The 11,857-nt window shown below is 42.0% G+C and overlaps 1 protein-coding gene across 1 annotated transcript; it reads left to right on the top strand.

Moving 5' to 3' along the window:
• Positions 1-6,033: 6,033 nt before the first annotated feature.
• On the top strand, positions 6,034-10,242 carry prdm8b (PR domain containing 8b; the record flags this gene model as incomplete). The annotated part of the gene is made up of 3 exons (XM_080042511.1): positions 6,034-6,252; positions 7,604-7,835; positions 8,789-10,242. The coding sequence occupies 3 exons, from the start codon at positions 6,034-6,036 to the stop codon at positions 10,240-10,242; spliced, it is 1,905 nt and encodes a 634-aa protein (XP_079898637.1).
• Between the last annotated feature and the right edge of the window lie 1,615 nt (positions 10,243-11,857).

The raw sequence follows: 11,857 nt of genomic DNA, 5'->3' as shown, positions 1-11,857 counted from the left end.
TAAAAAAAAATTAAAAAAATAATCAAACATTTTCAATATCATTTTTTAGCTACAAAGAAAAAAATAATCACAGGAAAAGCTTAACATAAATGTAATAAAACATATAATTAACTATAAAGACTCAAGTTTAAGTCTTTGCCAATTGTATAAATTCCAGAAATGCCCAAAAAGACATCAGTATAATTATTTAAAAAATCCCTACCACCATCACTGCTTCATTTGACCTGACGCTTTCCCCTCCATCTCTATAACAGCGTCTCACACTCAAAGCAGATAATACACTGGCGCCCCCTGTGTGCGAGTGGGCACATTGCACACAACCGCAGCGCTCCACGGTAGTACACCCTCTCCGTGGTCGATGTATGGCCGCTCTGAGGGCGTGTAAACCCGGCTGGCATGACTGGGATAAGCCCCTAGTTCCTGGATGATGATATGGACGTCCCAAGTCGAAGAATTGTATAGTATCTATGTAGTATATAGTAAGTTAAGTATGTAGTATAGTAAGTTAAGTATAGTAAGTCCTATAAATGTAAATAGCATATATGTAAATGCAATCTGAGTGCAAATATAGGATGGTTTTAAGTACATTTGCAAATACAAAAATGCCCAATAGCATATTAAATAGTTATAGGGTAATAAGAAGAATACGAATATGTTAGAGTGAAAAATCATTGTGTTTTTGAGGTGAATTTGCTTTTAAAATTAGATATTGTTTTTTCTCTCCAACATCTGACTCCTTCATAGATGTCGTCACTTTATTAACACAACACAACCAACAACTACTATTGTGATAAGAATTATAATAATAATAGGATGTTGCTGTGTGTGTGTGTGTGTGTGTGTGTGTGTGTGTTGTGTGTGTGTGTGTGTGTGTGTGTGTGTGTGTGTGTGTGTGTGTGTGTGTGTGTGTGTGTCTCTCTCTCTCTCTCTCTCTTTCTCTCTCTCTCTCTGTTTGTGTGTGTGTGTCTCTCTCTGTGTGTGTCCGTCCGCGCTTGTGTGTGTGTGTGTGTGTGTGTGTGTGTGTGTGTGTGTGTGTGTGTGTGTGTGTGTGTGTACTAGCCCCCTCTCTTCATCCCTCTATGCATATCCCTCGTTCCATAAATCGCATCAAATGACACGTCGGGCAGGGAAGAGTTAAAGGGAGGAGGCGTAAGAGTGACACGCCTCATTGGGTAGATTATGTGCCTGCAAACAAAAAGTGTGTGTGTCGGCTGTGTGTGCCAGTCAGCCACAGGATAGGGGCCCATCTGTACACACACACGCCTCTCTCTCTCTCTCTCTCTCTCTCTTTCTATCTCTCTCACACACTCATACACACACACACTCTGTCTGTGTGTGTGTGTGTGTCTGTCTGTCTAGTATAGCCTACTACGGGAATATCTTGCAGCAATAGCCGGTAGCATTGTCACTTTCACTACAGCGAGAGAGTGAGAAAGGACATGTACTGACTGACACTCTATACGGAGCAGAAGAGGCGGCAGGAGCGCACTACCCTACCCGCCTTACCCATCTCAAAATCGGCTACACACCCATCGCTTGTACCGCCTCTTTTTCGGTTGTATTCGGGAGCTTTTTTGTTGAATATTTTTTAAATTTGTTCGGGATTTTTTTTTTTTGGATTCGAAAACAGCGATCGCGACAACTCGTTTTTTGTGGATTATTGGTTCCGACTCATCCACGGAAAAGGTAGGTTGCTATAGAGATGAGATGTATGCTCAAAGCTGTGTGTGTGTGTGTGTGTGTGTGTGTGTGTGTGTGTGTGTGTGTGTGTGTGTGTGTGTGTGTGTGTGTGTGTGTGTGTGTGTGTGTGTGTGGTTTTTGGATAGTTAAAAAAGGGACCGTATCTTTATGGAATATGCTGGTATTTTGCGCTGTAGACATGCACACACACACACACACACACACACACACACACACACACACACACACACACACACACACACACACACACAGACACACACCATTCTATTAAGCGCTGCATAAACGAAAGAAAGAATAGCCTACACACACACACACACACACACACACACACACACACACACACACACACACGCGCGCAGATGTTTCAGAGACAGCGGACAACAACCGCACAATTCATCCAGTGATTCGGCGGTGATTTAGGGCAGTTTTCAGCCTTGGCACGGCGCTAACAGATGGGTTAAAACACCCCCACACCCCCACCCCCTTCATCGCCCCATCCCTACCCCGCTTACCCCACCCGCAGCTGGGGCTTTCAGTTCTGAATAGGAGGCTCTCTGGCTCTCGGTTTATGGATGTGCAAATATTCCGCTTGCATTTGCAACCTGACCGCGACAGATAGACTAAATTTTATTCCATATTTTTAGTGAGTAAGATTTGTTTTCATTGCATGACTGAGAACAGCATTCTTACTGCGCATATATGACATTATTATTGTGCATTTGACAATACACACTTTTAATCTTGCATCTTGAATATGTTGCAGTGTATTTGTATCCCTTGTAAAGTAACTAGGCTATGTATATTATTGCTAAGCATTACGGGAATGTCTATTGAAACCTGTTCTGTTGTCTGGCAGCGCTTAGATACACTTTTGGAACGGTTCAACCATTGCAACGTGCGCACAATGTTCTATAGAATGTAGAATGTTTCTCTAGAACGGTTCCTCGTATTTGCACCGGGCGCAAAATGTTCTATAGAATGTAGAATGTGTCTTTGGAACCCTCTTAGAAAGCTAGACAATGCTCCAAAATCAGACGAATTAAAAAAAAATATTTGTGTTAATACATTTAATATATGGTTTGATAGGATTTTTATTTTATTTTTATTATTTTTTTAGCCTATTGAACGAACCGTAAAAAAAGGAAAGTCATGGTGCTAAGAAATAAAAAAAAACAGACGAGAACAAATCGTTTTTTTTTGGAATTTTCTCACTGCGCGTGCTGTCAATAAACAACAAAACAGTTAATTGTAGAAGACTAGACAACAGCTAATCTGTTCCCACTATAGTCATTATCATCATCATTACGAGCACAGCTGTTCATATCGGCGTTCACAGTTCATGTTCTGAATTGGAACGTTCAGATCAGATGCGAGAACGCCACGGAGACATTCTAGAATTTCGCGCAGAAGAAAAAAATGATAACTTCTGGGCCAATTTTTTTTTTTTTCAAATTAGATTTATTTTATCTAATGTGTATGTTGTTTTAAATCGTATAAGCTATGACATGATAGTAGTTGTTTGTGAGGTTCGATCGGGGTGATTTTTTTTTTTAGTCATTATAAACTGTTAATAAGGGGATTAAACGTCAAAATAAGACGCGCGTGCAGTGGCAAAAATATGACAAAAAAAAAAATGCTCGTGATATACATTATGTCCAAAAAGCAACAGTAAAGAGTTATACATCGTTACATTTAGTAAAGGTTAAATGTACAGATATTTCGTATAGGCTATTATAAATATGTTGCACAATCGTAATATGATCCGTGCGTAAGAAAACTACTATTTTAACAAATTAGGGATAGCTTTTTTCAGAATTGCAGTTTTTTTTCTGTATTGGAGCAGAATTGACAAAGCTTTATTTAAAATATTTTTGTTTTGCAATCTTTTATCGGGTCTATTGAGGATTACAATTTACGGCTGGAACAAGTGGTGTATCAGGTGCAGGCTTCCGCGTGACAGAGCACACACACACACACACACACACACACACACACACACACACACACACACACACACACACACACACACACACACACACACACACATTGAAGAGGTTAGAAAAAGGCAGAAAAGAAATAATTAACTGGTCGTGCTGCTTTAATTACAGTGTCTTTGGGGAACGTGGCGGATTATGCTAATGACGCGCCATACACTGCCCGCTTGTACACACACACACACACACACACACACACACACACACACACACACACACACACACACACAGAGCGTGAAAGGTTCGCTGACGTAAAATCACTGACTTTGACGGTCCACTTGAAACGCATTGGACATGGTCTCGACACAGATTTGGACACACGCGGCTCTCGTAGAACCATTAAGCGAAATATACTCAGGATTTTCTATAGGCCTAAACAATGATAGGCTGAAATAGGCTAGGTTAAGATTGTATAGAGAAATACATTATGTCACTGAAAAATACCCATAAACTCTTAATATTAGACGAATTTTGGATGTATAGGCTATATACTAGTGGAAATATACATTAGAGATTGATGGAGAAATTGTAAATCGCTTTTAAAGACCCACACATAGGCTACTTAGAAGGGATATTATAGAAATATATTATTTAATTTAAATTGTTGTGTATGTGCCTTCAAATAGACTGAAAATCCATACGAACACAACAAATACAAACACATACAAACCAACATATGCATACGGGAGAGGCCTACCAATGCTAACAGTATTAATATAATTAATCACAATACAAATGCTCGATATATAGGCTAAAGCAGACGCAAATAAAGCCTCCTTGTCATCAACCGTTAATCTAAAATAATTCAGGCGTAATAAAGGTTTACGTTTAACAGTTTCATGAATTATTTTATCCAAGAAATTCAGGATATTACATTTCACATGGACAGTGAATAATCAGGTGCAAAAAATGTGATTTAATCTGAAATAATAGTAATTTTAATTAAAATCAAAAGCTAATAATATTAAATTAAATATTTTGTGATTTTTTTGTATATATAATTAGGCCTATATATGCGCTGTGTGATTTTTGGCAACATTTTATTTCGTCTTATATATATATATTTTTTTTTTTTTCAACATTGGGAGACACCAATCAACCAAGGTAATGTCGTCATGATCGTATAATTACGAGGTTTGGAATTAATTAGAACGTCTGGCCAAAAGAGAGAGAGACAGAGAGAGAGAGAGAGAGAGAGAGAGAGAGAGAGAGAGAGAGAGAGAGAGAGAGAGAGAGAGAGAGAGAGAGAGAGAGAGAGAAAAAAAAAGGAATGGAATGGGCCCCAAACGCCGCCGCCCTCTCGACAGCTGGTTTGGCCAATCTGTCTAGAAAGAGATTTATTTCCTCTCGTCAGCTGGGACATCAAACCGCTAACACCACTAAGCAACCAGTTCACACACGTTTAGGGAGACATTTAGAGGCTCATTTTGGCTCGAAAAAACTCCCCAAAATATACAGAATTGGACAAATAATGGCTATTTTTGTGATTTTTTTGTTCGTGATATTCAATTATATGTGGTGTGTGTTGCAGTCCACTAAACAACCAGTTCATACACGTTTATAGGTTGACATTTAGAGGCTCATTTTGGCTCGAAAAAACTCGGAAAAATATACAGAATTGGTTAAATAATGTCTATTTTGGTGATTTTAAGTAGCCTATTTTCTGAACCCGGTGATTGGTGTTATTTTGCAGTGAGAAATGGGGTCCACTAAACAACCAGTTCAAACACGTTTATAGGTTGACATTTAAAAGCTCATTTTGTTTCGATAAAAATCCCCAAAATGTATCATTATAGGCTAAATAATGGCTATTTTGGTGAGATTCTTCCTGTTCATAATATCAACTAATTTGTCGTATTTTTTCCACATACGTTCAGGTTGACACTTAAGGCTCATTTTGTGTTGAAATAAATTCCCCAAAAATATACAAAAATTGGTCAGAATATTGATATTTCTGTGATTTTTTCTCTCCGTTATATATTCACTTATCTGTATTTTGCAGTGATAAATTCAGTAGTCCAGCTCACGTTTGGGTTGACATTTAGGGCAAATTTTGGGTCGAAAAACCCCCACAAAAACACACTATAATAAATTAAATATGGATATTTTTGTGAGTTCTTTCTGTTCATCCTGCTACAATTTTACTATTACCCTGCACTATTTTTTTTTGTGCTATTTTTATATTTTGTGTTTGTGTGTGTATACTTGGATGCTGCTACAATTTCGTTGCACACTCTACAATGACAATAAAGGATTCTGATTCATACTATTAACCATATATAGTATATACTAGTTATTAACTGTGTGCTATTTTCTTTGCTTTTTACAGCGAGGAAAAATGGAGGAATCGAGTTCGCAGAAGTTGGTGTGGGACGGAGACGCCAAAGCCGTGCAGCAATGTCTCACCGACATCTTCACGAGCGTTTTCACAACGTGCGACATTCCAGAGAACGCGATATTCGGCCCGTGCGTTCTGAGCCATACGTCACTCTATGACAGCATCGCGTTCATTGCGCTCAAATCTACAGACAAGCGCACGGCACCTTATATATTCAGGGTGAGTCAATTGAGAGAGTGTGTGTGTGTGTGTGTGTGGGGGGGGGGGCGGAGGGGGGATGTGTGTGTGTGTGTGTGTGTGTGTGTGTGTGTGTGTGTGTGTGTGTGTGCGTGCGTGTGCGTGTGTGTGTGTTTGTTGTACCCCTTATATCTTTAGGGTGAGTCTATATTTCAACACAATAATTGTAATATAGCCCCAGTGTTTTATACTTTTATTTTTTAAATTAACCCACAATATGTTTAAAGTATTTAATTCTCAAACACAAACAATGCAATACATCTTAACGGGCCATTTGAAATACATTTTATATGTGCCTATTCTCCAAATATAGCAATTTAAGGCCCTTGTGCTATTTTTTTTTCCCATGGCAACACTATAGAGTATGTGTCTGAAATGTCCTCATAGGCCTACAGTACATGATATAAGCAAAGGATACTTCAGCAATGCAATGTTGGAAGATAACTGCAGTATTATTGAATAGCATTAGCGCTGAAGCCCACAGACAAGCGCACAACTCCTTATATTTTCAGGGTTGAGTCTATATTTCAACACATTTTATTCGTTATCCAGTTATTTTTGATTATTTTTTTTAATTAACCCACAATTTTTCTATTGCCCTGCCCTTGTACTATATGTTTGCATGTCAACTCTGGAGCATGGAGCAGGAAATACCCCCATAACATTGGGCCTCAGAGCTATTTCAGCAATGCAATGTTGGACAAGACTTGCAGTATTGTAATATTAGAAAACACAATCTCTCCCAAAGAATAAATAAAAATAAAAATAGTGTATGGAAGAAAAAAAAACTAAACCATATACGTATTTCTCTGTGTGTATTTTACGGATTTTAGCCTTTTTTTTTTTTAAGATTTTTTTTTTTGCCATTTTTATGCTTTATTGACAGTGTAGAGACAGAGTTGAAATGGGGCAGAGAGGGGAGTGACATGCAGAGAACGACCGCGGGCTGGAATCAAACCCGGGTCCGCTGCTGGCCGAGGCCCATGGGGGGGGGGGGACGCACTACCAACTGAGCTAAGGGCGCCCCCCTACGGATATTAGCCTTTGAATAAAAACAAACTAAATGATGTATGTTCTCTGTGTATTCTCTAGGTGGACACCTCAGCAACCAACAGCGTGTGTGTGTGTGTGTGTGTGTGTGTGTGTGTGTGTGTGTGTGTGTGTGTGTGTGTGTATGTGTGTGTGTGTGTGTGTGTGTGTGTGTGTGTGTGTGTGTGTATGTCTAGACACAAAGTAGTAGTTCAAGGCAGCATATTAAACCTTTTGAATGAATTTGACTTCCTCTGCTTAATAACTAAACCCTATATATCTCTCTCTGTGTGTATTTTAACAGGTGGACACGTCGGCCACCAACAGCACCTCTGAGGGGCTGATGTGGCTGCGTCTGGTGCAGTCGTCCCGCGATCGAGCGGAGCAGAACCTGGAGGCCTACGTGAAGAACGGTCAGCTGTTCTATCGCTCTCTGCGGCGCATCGAGAAGGACGAGGAACTGCTGGTGTGGTACGGCAAAGACCTCATCGAACTGCTCCTGCTCAGCCCCGCACGCGCACCGCCCAAGACCAAAGGTGAGGGGGCGAGGAGAGTGTGTGTGTGTGTAAGTGTGTGTGTGTGTGTAGTGTGTGTGTGTGAGAGTGTGAGAGTGTGTGTGTGTGTGTGTGTGTGTGTGTGCGTGTAGTGTGTGTGTGTGGATCTGTAAACTTAGAGTCTACCGGCCAAGACTAAAGGTGATGCAGTGAGGAGAGTGTGTGTGTGTGTGCGTGTGTGTGTGTGTGTGTGTGTGTGTGTGTGTGAGAGAGTGTCTGTGTGTGTGTGTGTGTGTGTGTGTGTGTGTGTGTGTGTGTGTGTGTAGTGTGTGTGTGTGTGTGAGTGTGTGTGTGTGTGTGTGTGCGTGTGTGTGTGTGCGTGTGGTTAATAATGCGGCTTTTACACTGCAGGTCATTACACTGAAATGTTTGAAGAAATATGCAAAGTTCTTAGATTATTATAAGACACGGTTTAGGAAACTAATATCCGGCTCAGACTTAAGGTGAGGCAAATAGAATAGTGGAGGGTAAACTGAGGTGTAGCCCATGATTTGAACCACCAAAACAATTCATTATTTTTCTACTTTTGGTGCAAAATACAGCACACATCGTGAAGTTTTTGCATTATTAAAAGGCAGGCCAAAAAAAAAACCTTAGAAAAAAAAATCAAAGGGGCCTATTTACAGAGCCTAGGCTGTGTATATAAACACTGTTTTTTTATGGACAGGCAGCAGATTGGGGAGAAATGTTCATTGAGTTTGTTAAAGAAAACAAGCTTAAGTGTAATCTTGCTCCAAGGACATAATCAGTGAATATGCCTGTTTACAGTACCTAGGCTGTGTATAACTACTGGATTAATCTTGCTCCAAGGACAACATTTTTTTTTTCAAATTTAGTCCAAAATACAGCACACTTGTAGTTATTCTTGCATTATTATAAGCTTAACTATAGAATATTTTCCACATAACTAACACCCCTTCCCTCTCTCCCCCCAGGCTCGTCCCAGCACCAGTGTCCCGACTGCAGCCAGCGTTTCCAGTTTGAGTTCCCCTTCCTGTCCCACCTCCGCTTCCGCTGCACCAAACGCCTCCAGAGCATCACCGCGGCAACAAGCGACGACGAACCAATCAGCAAAGAGACCAGCAGCTCGGACCGCCCAACCCCAAATACTACCACCCCAAATACAACCAACGCCAATAACACAAACACCCCTAGTACACCTATTACACCTACTACCCCTACCCCTACGACTGCCAGGACCAGTCCCAAGCAAGGGGGGCGTTCGGAGGGCTTCAACGGGCCTCAAGACGCCTCGAAACCAGCCACGGATTTCCATAACTTGGCCCGCGATCTGGAGAACAACAGGACCAGCCCGCCAAGCGACAAGGAGGCCGAGATTTGCAGCGAGAGCTCGGGGAAAAGGAAATTCTCGGAGGTGGAACAAGAAAGCAGGGAGAGGGAAAGAGAGAGGGAGAGAGAGAGGGAGAGAGAGAGGGAAAGAGAGAGGGAGAGGGAGGTACGAGGGCCTAGTCTGTTGCAGTCCAAGTCCAAAGACGAGCTAGCGACGTCCGCGCAAAACTACCGAGGGGCTTACGGGCTTGAAGAGAACCATAACACCACCAACAACAGCAACAATAATAATAAGGCTTTCTCCCCGCCGCGCTCTGCTCAGCTCGGCGAGGGCAAACGGAGCGCTTTCACGGAGGTCAAGAAATTGCCGCAGAATCTGAAAAACAACAGTAACAAAGTCCTGCAGAGTTCGAACGCCGAAAACAAAGATAACGGGAGTCGTCCGAACAGCAACCCATCGGAGAAACACCTGAATATTCGACAGGTGCTCTCGGAGACACAGCAGTCCCAGAGCTCGCCTATGGGCAGCGCGTTCACTTCTGTGAGCCAGGGAGGAGGCAGCGGAAACGGGGAGCGAAAAAGCGCTTTCAGCCAACCCTCCCGGTCGTCCTTCTCGCAGATTTCGGGGCTTGTGATGCCGCCGAAACTACTGGATTGCCACCCGACCGTAGGCGACACGATCTCCTCTTCTAGACTCTACCAGGCCGATCACCTGGCCGCCAAATTGCAAAGCGCGGAGTTGGGCGCGAATTGTCCCGTGCCTGGCGGGATGTCCAAGCAAAATCCGTTCGTCTACGCCACGACTTTCTGGCCGAAGAACACGGGCCCCATTCAGCTGCAAATGCCGTCCGCGCTAACCCTGCTACCCCCGTCTTTCACCTCGCTGTGTCTGCCGGCGCAGAACTGGTGCGCCAAATGCAACGCGTCCTTCCGCATGACGTCGGACTTGGTTTACCACATGCGATCGCACCACAAGAAGGAATTCGCGATGGAGCCCATGGTCAAACGGAGGCGCGAGGAAAAGCTGAAATGTCCGATTTGCAACGAATCCTTCCGCGAGAGGCATCACCTTTCACGCCACATGACGTCGCACAACTAACTGACTTTTTTTTTTTTTGGGGCATTTTCAAGCTTTATTTGACAGTACAGAGTTGAAATAGGGAGACAGAGAGAGAGAGAGAGAGAGAGAGAGAGAGAGAGAGAGAGAGAGAGAGAGGGGGGATGACATGCAGTTAAAGGTCCACGGGTCGGATTTGAACCCGCGACCACTGCAACGAAGGCCGGAGCAGATATGGTACACGCTCTATCCACTACACCACTGGACCGCCCCCCCCCCCCCCCCCCGCACAACTGACTTTTAAAGACTTTTAATGACAATGATGGGAGAATGAAATAGTGAGGGGAAGGCGGAATTTGAAAGGTGAATTGTTCGCACTGTTTTTTTGAGTTTTGAGGTGGAGGGTAAATGTAGTGTTCATTTCACACACACACGCAAGAAAGAACGCACACACACACACACACACATGAATGGACGACGCACGCAGACACACACACACACACACACACACACACACAGGAATCTGGTTCGAAGGAGAACTGCCTAACATTCGAGCAAACTCATTATCTTTTGTTGAGATAACTTCTCATACATATATAATAAAAAAATCTTGTCTTTCATATGTATTATATGTCGAATTTGGAGGTCTACATACAGAGGCATTTCAAACGATAAGAGCTGTGGCGACTCGTTCTCTCTCATACAGCTAACAAACAAAACCAAGTCGGTCATAATGTTGATTTAAACGATTCACAGTGTAAAGACAACCTTCTGAACTACATAATATAAGACGGCACAGCATTTATTTTTTGGAATTTCTTAGTATGGAGAACTCAAAACTATAGTTACATGTATGATAAGTTATCTCAAGAAAAGGTAATGAGTTGGCTTACATTTTGGCAGTTTTCCTTTAAAGACCTACTTCACCGGTGGAGATATGAAGGTGTATTGAACTCTGAGATCCTATGTAGTATAAATGTGCAACCATTTTAGAAATCGGTTCATCCTAGCCTGAGAAAAGGCAGAAAGAGTGTTTTATGGTCTCACTGTCTAACCCTACATTTTTACCATGCGTGACATCACACATGGTAAAAATGTAGGGTTAGGATTAACAGGACAGCTGGGCCAAGGGAAGACTGAGGGAAGACTGAGGGAAGAAAAAACCTCATTCATTATATTATAATAGCGATTTAATAATGATAGAACGCCGGTTCCGTACGGGGGAAGTATTCCTATAAAGCTGACGATTTCTAGTGTTTGCCTCAAGACTCAAAAAATCTAGTGAGGAAGTGAAATTGCCTTACAAATCTGAGTTTTCCGAACAATTTTTCATTTTCAAACTAAAGGGAATGACAATTTTACTATCACAGAGGGACTGTGATTCGGCCTCTATTTAAAATGGTCACTTGAAAATACACACACACACACACACACACACACACACACACACACACACACACACACACACACACACACACACACACACACACACACACACACACACACACACACACACACACACACACACCCCTTGCACTTGTTTTCACTTTGGACAATATATGATATTCGAATTCCTTTTGACTTTTTCTCTCCCCTGTACAAAAAAAAATGTCATGTTTTGGTTGTATGCAAAATGCGTTTGACTTCGAAAATGAAT

The sequence above is a fragment of the Ammodytes marinus genome (assembly GCF_949987685.1).
Source record: "Ammodytes marinus genome assembly, chromosome: 2".
Lineage (NCBI taxonomy): Eukaryota > Metazoa > Chordata > Actinopteri > Uranoscopiformes > Ammodytidae > Ammodytes > Ammodytes marinus.
This window is presented reverse-complemented; position numbering and strand designations above follow the sequence as displayed.